Source organism: Serpula lacrymans (genome assembly GCF_000218685.1).
Source record: "Serpula lacrymans var. lacrymans S7.9 unplaced genomic scaffold SERLAscaffold_8, whole genome shotgun sequence".
NCBI classification, from domain to species: Eukaryota; Fungi; Basidiomycota; class Agaricomycetes; order Boletales; family Serpulaceae; genus Serpula; species Serpula lacrymans.
Window position 1 is genome coordinate 1,197,716 of NW_006763297.1, and position 11,621 is coordinate 1,209,336.

General features: G+C 47.8%; 5 protein-coding genes across 5 annotated transcripts; 3 read left to right on the forward strand and 2 right to left on the reverse strand.

Annotated features, from left to right (window-relative positions):
- Nucleotides 1-13: 13 nt before the first annotated feature.
- Nucleotides 14-2,357, reverse strand: SERLADRAFT_356552 (uncharacterized protein; the record flags this gene model as incomplete). Its single annotated transcript, XM_007319435.1, has 8 exons — nt 14-451; nt 509-547; nt 600-1,133; nt 1,184-1,202; nt 1,254-1,274; nt 1,337-1,458; nt 1,576-1,732; nt 1,787-2,357. Coding segments are annotated over 8 exons (1,842 nt in total), but the record flags the coding sequence as incomplete, so codon positions are not given.
- A 96-nt stretch (nt 2,358-2,453) lies between these two features.
- SERLADRAFT_356553 (uncharacterized protein) lies at nt 2,454-4,184 on the forward strand (the record flags this gene model as incomplete). Its single annotated transcript, XM_007319436.1, has 4 exons — nt 2,454-2,680; nt 2,731-2,997; nt 3,058-3,156; nt 3,209-4,184. 4 exons carry the CDS (start codon nt 2,481-2,483, stop codon nt 3,831-3,833), a joined length of 1,191 nt encoding a protein of 396 aa, XP_007319498.1.
- Nucleotides 4,185-4,229: 45 nt separating this feature from the next.
- On the forward strand, nt 4,230-8,270 carry SERLADRAFT_470020 (uncharacterized protein; the record flags this gene model as incomplete). The annotated part of the gene is made up of 9 exons (XM_007319437.1): nt 4,230-4,429; nt 4,498-4,517; nt 4,572-4,643; nt 4,697-4,922; nt 4,978-4,987; nt 5,047-5,254; nt 5,308-5,404; nt 5,458-5,693; nt 8,248-8,270. 8 exons carry the CDS (start codon nt 4,307-4,309, stop codon nt 5,557-5,559), a joined length of 858 nt encoding a protein of 285 aa, XP_007319499.1.
- A 286-nt stretch (nt 8,271-8,556) lies between these two features.
- SERLADRAFT_439047 (uncharacterized protein) lies at nt 8,557-9,016 on the reverse strand (the record flags this gene model as incomplete). The annotated part of the gene is made up of 2 exons (XM_007319438.1): nt 8,557-8,840; nt 8,914-9,016. 2 exons carry the CDS (start codon nt 9,014-9,016, stop codon nt 8,557-8,559), a joined length of 387 nt encoding a protein of 128 aa, XP_007319500.1.
- A 234-nt stretch (nt 9,017-9,250) lies between these two features.
- SERLADRAFT_470024 (uncharacterized protein) lies at nt 9,251-10,446 on the forward strand (the record flags this gene model as incomplete). The annotated part of the gene is made up of 2 exons (XM_007319439.1): nt 9,251-9,383; nt 9,489-10,446. The coding sequence occupies one exon, from the start codon at nt 9,551-9,553 to the stop codon at nt 9,833-9,835; it is 285 nt and encodes a 94-aa protein (XP_007319501.1).
- Nucleotides 10,447-11,621: the final 1,175 nt, after the last annotated feature.

Genomic DNA, 11,621 nt, shown 5'->3' on the forward strand with positions numbered 1-11,621 from the left:
GTGTCAATGAGCGGATCTACTCGCCGTCAGCCAACCTTGATCATCCTTTCTGACTTCGTTCGTTGAAAACACAATGTCAATATCGTATGACAGCATATCATCATCCACTTCTATTCTCGTTTGGTTAGTGAATTGTTCCAAGGTAGTCCCACCTGTCGACCATGTTATTTTATAACTCTCTGTGAAGCCGATTGTATTGTGCCTTAATTGTGCCAATGGGACAAGATCAAGTTCGAGAACCTTCTTCCACAATTGATCTGTGCTCGAGTCGACTTCTGATGCGGATTTCATTATGCAACTTTCGCGGACGTTGTCGATGAGATCCACGCGCTTAAGCAGGGAGAGCCATAGGCCTTCCAAGCAGACCTTGCAAAAGTTGGGATATGTAACGCTACGCATAAGACAGCCTTCATAAGTCGGCCGATAGGTCGTCTCGTTGTTGAGATCGAATCTGAACATGGTTTCATAAGCACCGTAGAGGTTTTTTTAGATATTAGAGGATACTTGCGTCGGGAAAGCACCATAATATCCGATACCACTATTGAATCTGTCGAAAAGATATAAGGTGATTGAAGGCCGTGAATCACAGATGGACCTACTCAGAGTCATCACCAAATTCCAAGATTTCCACGCTGCAGAGTTGAGCTTGCCCTTGAGTGTTTTCATTCTTCAAAATGAACTGTAGCTCATGATCGCCTTCGCTCAGAGCGCTATACCCGGCTAAGTTATAGTGCCATCGGTCGATACCTATATCCTGCCTCGGAGGAGTCCATCCGAGATTGGCCCCATCAAGTAAGACATCCAAGTCTTTCTCTTCGGGCACACCAGAAAGTGAGAACTTCACTAGATATTGGCTGTACTGGCCGGATGAAGTGAAATTGGTCGAAAAAGGGGTGGTGGTGTTTAGCAATGTCCAAGGGTAAGCTTGTAAGGGTGAGACAGAGCGCTCTTCGCGTGGTGGAGTGTCAGGATCAGACAGCCAGTGCGACCATGTCACCGAGGATAGAGTGTCTGCGGCGTTAACACCAAAGTAAGCAAATCCGCCATCATACTCTTCTCCAACGTCAATAATAGAATGACCGAGTTCGTGTCTGAGGACTAAAGCCCCGTTGGCTAGAGATGACGTGATAGTCCTAAAAAGAGGTTATATGATTGGGGACGTCTGCAGATTCACGAGACTAACGTGAATTCACCGCCCAGTCCTAATTTATATCGTTTCATCTCGGAAAGAATCAGAAAGTTTGATCACTCACCTCCATAGAGTGGGTCGTTTCCTCACCATGTCATAATTGATGTCAATATAAGCATAGATGCTGACTACATAGTGCATCTTCACCTAACAAGATGGCATAGTCACATTTGTCTTGCAGTGACTCGCATGCAGCAAGAGCAGTATCGGGTTTGCTGGAGTATAAGCCTCTCAATTCGGTTCCATCGCGGTAAAGACCAAAAGGAGTGCTGAGAGACATGTTAATAATAATAATCACAGTCTATCTTGACGCATCTTACTCACTCCTTTGGTTTACCCCCTACACCCACTCCGCTCTGTACCAATGATACGATTAACTTGTGAACACTGATACGACAAAAAATCTTGCTACCTCTTTGCTGGGTGAGAAGGCAGCCCAGAAGTTGAGAAGAGGTTTGACCGTATAGAATGTCTGGTTTGCGGAGACATCCTGTGCCAGTCTTGTTGCGTCTTCGATAAATTTATTATATTCCTCTTCAGTGTCTGCATTGAACATGTTCCAATTCAATACGAAATCTACATAGATAAGGTACGTACACCCATCGGAGAAGAAAACAAGATCTACACGATTGCTAGAGGGCCCAGAAGTGATCAGGCTGGACACTTGGAGAGGTGGAGGTTCGACCCCAGAACGAAGACCTTGTTCATGCTGCTGAGGTGCCAGAATCACTTGGGAAGGGCCACCAGCGCCGTTGTGAGACATACCAGCTGATGATGTCCTTATTTCACCGTGTAAAGAAGCATGATTAGAGCATTCTATCTGCACCTGTGCTAACAGAATACCCTCGTCCATAGAAATTAACCGCAATATTTCACCTAATTCTCCGGCAGACTCTACCGAGGATAGTTCGCGAATATACCCAGTGCCGTTGCATGAGATGCCTTTGTGTTTCTGTGTCTTTTGCAGAGACATAAAAGCACAGTGGCCTTCTTCGAGATTGTCACGCCAGAGAAGAAGTTCATAGGGAGCAGTTTGCTGAGAGCATTGTGCCGCAATACAGAGCTTGAGAACTGAAAGAAAGGGCACGAAATAGATGAAAATGCCGAGCATGTATCCCCACACAAACTGTCAGTATATACTAGGTGTAGTAGGACTACAGGAAGGTTCCAGTTCAAGCCTTGGACGTCTGTCTCGCTGCTGGCACAAGTGAGCAAATATGCGAAAACAAATGCCCGATTTGCTCTCTGGTATGCGCCTCAAGCAGAAGAAAACTGAGTTCTATCCTTAACAATGGCTAAATCAGAGCTCATCGACTCTCATGTCTCTGTCAAACAGTGCAAACTAGCAATAGATGCTCTCCATACACATGCATTGAAGAAGCAAAAGGAAAAGGAGGAAACAGAGCTGTTAACCGGGAAAGAGCAAAACATATGGCTTCAGGTCGCAGTCAAGAAAATGCATCCAGAGAAAAAGATCAAGCCAATAAGAGTGTGCGTGTTCCCTTTCATTTCATTTTGGTGTCGTTTTGATTTTCCTTCAGTCCAATCAAGCACCCGCTGGTTGATCCTCGCACGTCTGGTGTGTGTCTTATCACAAAAGACCCACAAAGACTATACAAAGACCTCCTGGAAGCTCATGGCATCAAGTTTATCTCGAGAGTCGTTGGTATTACAAAACTCAAGGGGAAATTCAAACCATTTGAGGCACGACGGATGCTACTCAAGGAGAATGGGTTGTTCTTGGCCGACGAGCGGGTCATTCCTCTTTTACCAGGCTTGTTGGGTCGCAAGTGGTTTGACGCTAAAAAGTTTGTCCAGCATTTTCTTCTCTTCTTATCACCGAGATATTTATGCTGCCTCGTCTATAGACAACCGATACCTGTCTGCCTGACGCGAAAAGACCTTAAGGCTGAGCTGGAACGTGCCATAGAGTCTACATACATGCACCAAAATCAGGGGACTTGCACGTACGTAAATATCGTTTAGCTTGTTGAACGTGCGTGCTAATTAGCACCGAAGGTCGGTCAAAATCGGTATATTATCCCATACTCCTGCACAAATTCTGTCCAACCTTAAAATGGCCCTGCCGACTATCGCAAAATACATTAAGGGTGGCTGGGAAAATATTCAAAGCTTACAATTAAAGAGCAATTTTAGTGCCAGCTTACCGATTTGGACGTGCGACTTGGGCGAGGACGAGGGAGGACGTTGGGATGGTCTTACAGCCCAGAGTGATCAGGAGAATTCCGATTCGTCTGAAGAAGAAGAAGAAAATAATGGTAAAACGGACATCAAGGAGAAACAGGTATCCCAAGAGCCTGAAAAAGCTGCCCCAGCCAAAAGGACCAAACGGCCTTTGGATGACGCAGCCGAGAAACCAAAGAAAAAGGCGAAGGCCGTCGTCTCCGCGGAGCCCATACCCACCACCCCTGCTCTGCCCGCCCCCTCTCCATCGCCAAAAGCTACTAAGACTCCTTCGAAAAAGTCCAAACCTGAGCCGGTTGCTGTGTCTGTTAGTCAGGCAGAGCTGAAACAAAAGCGGAGCTCGGAAAGTGGCGAAAAGAAAAAGGCGAAAGTATTGAAGGGTAAAGGAAGCAAGAGCGCCAAAGAAAAGATCCTAGGGAAAAAATCAAGTCAGGCATAAGAAGGCGGCCGCATAATTTACGGTAGTTCAGCCTCGCTTTCATGCTACATTTGTAGTCATCTTCGGTACTTGTCGTTGCCTTTGCCTTTGCTTATGCATTCTACACTTGCGATCACTTCTCCTTCGGCTGCCGCTTTTTTTGAGTTATACTTAAAAACTCAATAGTAAGGTTACCGGTTCCTTCCTTCCCAAGAATTCGGGGCATGAGACTGTTGCTTCACAAAATTTATTCAATCGGAGTTGTGTTATCTTGTTTCTTGTATGATTGGACTGCACGATCTTATTGCACGGATACATGTGTAACTAGAACAAATGAGAGCAGTGAATACTACCTGCTTTTTTTAGAAACCCATAAGTACTAGATTATATCAACCAATCGGAAAGGACATAGCCGGCAGCCCGAAGCCTCTCCTGCTGTCAACTTCAACGTGAAAGGACTGGGTGCGGCAGGTGTAGGGGTTCTTTATTGTACCATGACCAGCAAGAAATCTACGAAAATCGATATATCGCATCCCGACGAGGCCAACTGCACCATCGTCGGAGTCCTGGAACAAGTAGAACCTGATCAACCTAGTCATGGCCGGAAGATTGCTCTTGTGAGTCTGTTTACTACTTCGAGGTGGTCTATACTAGTATGGATTCTCTCAACTTCCAAATTCTTTAGATCTTACATGGAACAATGGGGTAACCAACTTCCTTTACCTTATGTTTCTGATCTGATAGTTGATATTCGTCCAGACACAAGGATTACCTCTTTCAAAAGCGACTCGCGCTTCGTTTACCAATAGATTCATTTAGATTTGATTTTCGGTGGGTTCGTTCTTCCTTTCTAGATATCTTCATTCAAACCTTCATGTGCCTAGGGGGAACCACGAAAGTGGTGGGAAGTGGAAACAAGGTGGTTTTGCAGAAGATGTTCAAGACCTTGTGGCCGTCGTCGCTTACCTCCGCAATGAATATGGATATGAAGTCGACATGGTTGTAGGCCACTCGCGTGGTTCTGTCGTTGGTATGCATTGGTTGTGTACTTCTGAAGAAGGAAAGCGCGTTAGCACTTTTGTCAACGCTTCGGGGCGATACAGAATGCATGTAAGAATATTCTCGTTCACGTCCTCGCAACCGTGACTAAAGCGACATTCCACAGCGGATATACGGTAAGGCCTTCTTTTTCTAAAGAAGTTCGACCCTAAGGCACCGCCGTCGAGTTTCTCAGATGGTACTGAGAAATGGAAGGATGAATTTGATTCCAAGGGATACCATGAATGGAAAGTGACCGTCGCACGAAAGCCCGTTATACAGAGGATATATCCCGAAGATCTAGAGGAGTTTTCTCGGTGGGATTCATCAATAGTATGGGACTGGTTTCCTAGCTCCATTGATGTTTTGACCATCCATGGTCTCGCTGATAAGACGGTACCACCGTGAGTACTTCGAATCTCTTACACTACACATATTTAATTATAGACCGCTGCAGTTTTGATGCGATAATTTATGCACGCGCATTTGGGCAGCGGAACCCAGGAACCCATAACCTCCATTTGATAGAGGAAGCTGATCACAATTTTACTGGCGTACGATGGGTTTGCCCGTATCATTGATCGGCATTACTGATTGATTGATTTAGTGCCAAGATGAGGTCGCAAGCTGCATACTGGAGTGGCTGGAAACCCGAAAACACGGTCTAAAGACAGGAGTGTGGATGACTGGGATTAGAGGGAAACTGTGAAAGTGGTTTACCCGCATCTCTTACTCACCCGTGGCCACGTCGTGTTATGTATGCTGGTTTATTGGCTGTTGGCTTTGACAATCTTCGACGATCGCATCGCGTTGTATCGCTTTTGTCATGCGGTAGTTGTTACTTCTTCAAGTTGTCAATGACCTGTAATTGTCCGCCGCCGCCGAGAACGCGGATCTTCCGGAAGTGCAGCTCATGGGTGGTCGATGCACTCCCACCAACAAGTTGAAGTTTGCGCTGCCGCTGGGAGTGTGACTGGCCCTACATCTGGGATTATGGACTGCCTCCATCCCATGAGCCTCCTCGTACCACACGCACCGACAGTATGGCGGTGATAAGAAAGCTTGGCTGGAGAAATACGCTTATCCGCCACGGTAACGCAGGCATGCTATTATTTAGGTTTGCTGTCAAAGATGGGCCTTTCATCTTTCTATTTTGCGGTTCTATGTTCTCTTCATTTTGCGACCCAGTCACGACTGGTGTTTTTCAAACCCAGTGGCCATGCGTTTTGTACCTGTTTATACTGAGACCCTCGGCTAAGCAAACTCTGAGCTTCGTCGGACGGTGACTTGTCGAGAATGTGTCTTCGACTCCAACTTCCAGAACAGGGTTTTTGTTTCCTTATCGTGCACAGTACATGGTGTGCCGCAGCTCCACCTCCCTTTTGCATGCGTGGAGGAATGCGTCAATCATGATCATGGCCGTATCACACTCATGAACTCAAATGTCATCCTCGGGTCCACTTCAGATGCCACTCTCTCAGCTGGTTTTTTTTCATTTCATTCATCTAAAGCTTAGTCTCTCGGCGCCCAGCTGTGACGGGAAAATAGTCTGGTGTCGTGGCAGCAGTGCGGCTGGTTACTCGTGGCTATTGGAGTGAAATGCTACAGGACCTCATGAGAACGCCAAACACGCCATGGCCAATCCGAATACTGGGCCCCAGGTGAGTAAAATCTTAACCTCTTTCAAACCATATACCACGCTTTTCCAAACCAAAAGAGCCCATTACAGTAAAAAAGACAATTTCATATTCATTACGGAGTTCACAGTCCTGATAGCAGTCCCACCCACCCGAAAAGAGCGACAAAAGAAAAGAAATCAGTGGAGTTGTCAGTATCTGACAGTCCTTTGTAACATGACAGGAGGATCTGAACACAGCTGTGCAGGCTGTGATCTCACAGAACAGGTCACGCCATACTCCATACTTATCTCATTATCTATCTATCTATCTATCTATCTATACTATCCAAAAAAAGCTCCCAAGGAACCTGGCGTGGAATCACCGTGATCGGAGCGTCCGTCGCAAGTGTCAGCATCTTAGCCCCACACGTTGCGCGCGCCAAAAAGTTACCCAAAGATCCGTCACCCTGCTTCATCGAAAGACGCCTGGTATGGATTGCTCAGGTCGAGTGCTCGGGGAAGTGGGGTACTCAGTGATTGAATAGTGCGTCTCTGCCTTATCCCCACTCTCAGAGACTGTCAGCCTCGAACCTGACGCGGCCTGAGGTCCACCCCCATGTCCGAGCCGTCGTGGTTTGAAAAATGCAATACAATGCCAGTGGCATCGATGACAACAGCCGACGGGGCCATCGAACGCACCGAATCAATCATTTCAATTGCTATACCGTCCCGGTCTGCTCAAAAACCCCGCTCAACGCCTGAGGCCTGGGGTCGAATAGGACCGCGCCGAATCCGCAGCGGACCGACGACAAGAGCCGTGACGACGACGACGCCTCCATAACTCGATCATGACATACGCCGAGTATGATAGCCTACTTATTGGCTGTCAATGAAATCTCATCGCTTATGCGCCACATCCCAATCGCCATCTCGGTCTGATCCTTTTTTCACTCGACTCGACCCTTGGATCTCCCCTCTCAACCTTAATTGCCCTCTCCCTCACGTCCAACCGTGTGTCCTTGACTGCACTCTAATTAAAGTGTCTGGTGCCGATTCGAACGCACCCCTCGTCTCACGTTCGCTCTCGTTGATATGACTGGGCTGCGAACCTCGAATGATGTGTTGCATGGACTGAATTCAATTCGTGTCCCGGCCGCATCAGCATCAATACCAGCATCATATCACTCCAATCCCCGGTTTCTCAAATCATAATTGGACGCTACCTGGAAAACACCGTAGCCACAGAAAACGAAAAAAGGAAAGAAAAAAACACAGTCACGAAACTGGTTTGTATTGGCAGTACGATCTTACGTGAAGGGGTGGGTTCCTCGATCGCCTTTATGTCAATGATCGCCATCGCTCTCCCGCAGCGCGCTCACACTCGATGATCTCTTTCCGGGTTCTAACGTTCGTCGACGGTGTGCCAGTGTGGGGGCAGGTTTTGGCGTCTCTGTCACTGCGCAATTGATCTCGACGAGGGGGGAGGGCTCCTAATCTCTCACTCCAATCCATGCAACGCAATGCAATGCAAAAAAAAAAAAAAAAAAAAAAAGTTAGATCAAAGCGGTCTATGTCCAGTGCTCGACGCAACCTGGGCTTTCCGGGCGTTTTCGTTATTTGCCAATATCCCATTTTTGCAAATGTGCGCTCGAACCCGAAGGGACACCACCCGTTCTCGGGGCAATCTACAAATCTGCCTTGACGGACTCTCGGACACGGACGGAAGGGAAACTAAAAGGCAATACATGCAAAATACGCGGCAGCCCCGAATAGCCAAAAAAAAAAAAAAAAAAAACAGTCCGAGTCGTCGTTATCTATTTCCACTGATAGCCTCCAGCCGTAAAGTCCCTGCTGCCTCCACCACGCTCAGGGCTCGCGGGTCGTTTCGCTTATGCTTATCATATCTCTCTCTCTCAATGCTGCTTCGACGCATACATTTGACTATCCCCCTATCCGATCCTTCGGTGCTTCCTTGCTGTAAAATCCGAGTTCTCTTTTTGATTGAGCCGTGGTCTCGGCTTGTGTTGGAATAAGAATTTCGCTCAAAGGGGGTAGAGGACTGACGTGCACGAATCCGTGAGTAGTACGTTACACTCTGTCACCTCCCGACGGAATGTCGAAAAAAGACAGGAAGGAGAATGAATGTGATGACGAATGAGAATTCTGGCTATATTGTACTACTACGTATGCATGCCGCAGCACCGGCGATGGAGGCTGCGTGTTCGAATTCGAGGGGGGCGTTGAGTATGTGTCATTCGGTCGGCTGAAAAACGCGGTGAAGTCGACGGGCCCGAGTGGGGATGACTCCTCGATGGGCCTGTGTTTGCGTTTGCGTTTGCGTTTGAAGATGTTGATCTGATAGCGACGATAAGCTGCCCCATCCGCATCACGACGAAGGTGCGAGGTACGGTACGGTATTTATTTATTTGCCTTCTTCTCACTCACACACTGTGTGGTTTTGAAAGTGTTTCGGTTTGGATGGGGTTTGTGCAATTGGCCGATCAACGTCTGAAGCGCCAACACTGGACGTGTACTTGGTCGTCGTCATTGATCGATTATACATCGCGCATCTGTGGAATTGATCTGTGTTTCATGTTTAGTAGTTCTCAAGCACTGGTACTCCGCGCTCTATTGCCTCCATTGTGTTTTTACACAGGAATCAAGAAAAAAAAAGCTAAATCGCGATGCAGTTTAGGCCGCTTTGGGATGGAGTCTTTTGACGCTTTCCCCCCCCAGCGCTTTGGATGTGATCAAGTTTCGGCAGAGGGACTAACGTTGAGTGTTACTCAGAGATGCCCGATAGGGTGATTCGAACGAAAGGAGAATGAGAATTGAGATTCAGACAAGAGGACGAATGATATCTACATTAATGTGACTAGTAGTATACTCCAGCAAATACAGCTCTCTACAGCAATCGAGCCCGACTAGGACGATACAAGAAGATCCATGAGTGAATATAGAGAGAATATGATAGAATGATAGATATGGTAAAGAAGATGAAATTGCAAAAAGAGAAGAAGAAAGAAAAAGAAAAAAAGTCCACTGCTTCTGGTTCCTTTGTTGGACTGGATGGAACGATTGAATGACGAGTGAGAATCCTCCGATTGGAAGCGACGTTGCATCAGATGGGGTTCCTCGATTAGAAGAGGGTGTAAAGGAGATTAGACTGCCTCCCTCGTGCAGCGAAGAAGAGCGCGATTATGTAGTGATTATTTATGCATCGACTAGAGAGGATGCGGGTGTGGAGGGGATGGTGGTGATGGTGATGGGTGAGGTGATGGGTGAGAGGATGGTGATGATGAGAGGATGTGGTGACGAGAGGATGGTGATGATGAGAGGATGTGGTGACGAGTGGAGGTCACGGTGAGTTCAAGAGCGCGAGCGTCACGGTCGACGACAGGATGATGAGGAGTGGACACGTGACCAGTCAGTTAGCCATCGAGTCTAGAAGAAGACTGGGGCGACGGTGCTTGCTCCTGCGCGAATGGTGGTGCGAGAGGAGGAGGAGGACTGGGATTGTGCCCTCGGGTCAGTGTAGGGCGGGGGTGACTGGGTGGAGGAGGAGTTGGAAGAAGTGGACTTGGACGGAGAGAAGGTAGACTGGGTGGAAATGGAGCTGTTGATGTACTGGTTGCTCATTTGTGACAGAGGATGGGGTGAGTTGGAAGTGATTGACAGGAGTTGAGAGATGGCAGGCTTATATAGTGTGGGCTCATCGCCTCGTGCGGAGGACTGGTTGGAGGTTCATGAACAGGATCTCTGGATCTTGGGCCTTACCGGAAGCGAGTCGGACAATATAGAAGAGGGTCCCACGAAAAAGAGGACGCTTAGCAACGAGAGACGCCAGTAAGGGGAAGAGGCTGGAGAGACTGGAGAGAATTGAAAACATAGCCGCCAGGCCCAGCCATCGTACAGATCCGCTGTCTGCGCGTGGAAATACCCGGCTCTAGCCGCCCCTTGTCCTCCTCGATCTCTGGTAATCCTCATGTCGGTCCTCCTCTTCTCCCGTCTCTCTTCCATCTTGCTTGTTTCCCTCTCCAGTCACGTGCTTCCACCGAGGACCCGAGGACGCCATCCATCTACTCGCCTCTGACACTGCTTGTCGCACAGCTTTCAATGGCATCATATACCGTTACTCATCCCATCTCCTCCTGATCTCCAGCCTCTTTCTCTCCAGCAAGGCGCGCAATCCCCGATTTAATCTCTCTTACGCAACACCATCGTCCATGGGAACACATCGACATCCTCTACCTCTTATCCCAGAAGGCAATCTCACTCCTTCTATCTTCCTCCTTCCTGTCACTGCTATACTGTAATTCCAGCCCCTTGACGATCTGCTTTCTCCAGATGCCCACCATATCCCACTAGCGGACATACCGGTTATCTCAGATACCTCTTTCTGTGGCAGTGTCCGTTAGGAACCAGCCATGTCCGCAGTGCTCTCTAATCTTGGAATCTCTGACATTTGCTTGATGAACAATTCAACTAGACTCTACCTCTTGCATATTTCCTTCTTCCACATGTGAACACCGTACATTTATCAATACCACCCACAAATAACCCTCCCCTTTCTCAGACGACCTCTCCTATTATTTTCCCACTCATCAGTTATTTGCCATCCATCAGCCATTCCAGATTCTCTCAGAGCATACAATAGCTCACCTATTCTTGTTTGCCGTCATCTCGCGCTGTGCTTGTTGAATGTCTGTCCAAGGATAAACCTGCCTCCATCCATGAGCTTCCCTTTCCGACGCCATCCGAAAGTCTAGAAGACGACAAGACAATGAGAGGAGACGCTCACTTTGTGTATCCATGTCCGTATCGGTCCGACACCGTCCGCACCACTGATCTTATCCACTATATCGCGTTTAAACCTTAGCAAATCCAACACTATCATATCAGCTCGTGCTCCCTCAATCCAAAGGAAACTTCGACACACACTGCGATGAGTTCGGCTTGGTACTCCACGCTTCGAGAACGAAGCGTCGAACCTTGAATCCGAAGCCGTTTATAAAGGATCGGTAGCAGATCAACTGAAGGCACCACGTTCCCTGCCACAAGTGCGGTTAGTGAGCTTTACGTCTCATCGGTCACACTCTGATAAGCTATGTCGGCCCAGTAGTTCGTTCTTACCGCTCATGACACCAAGCATG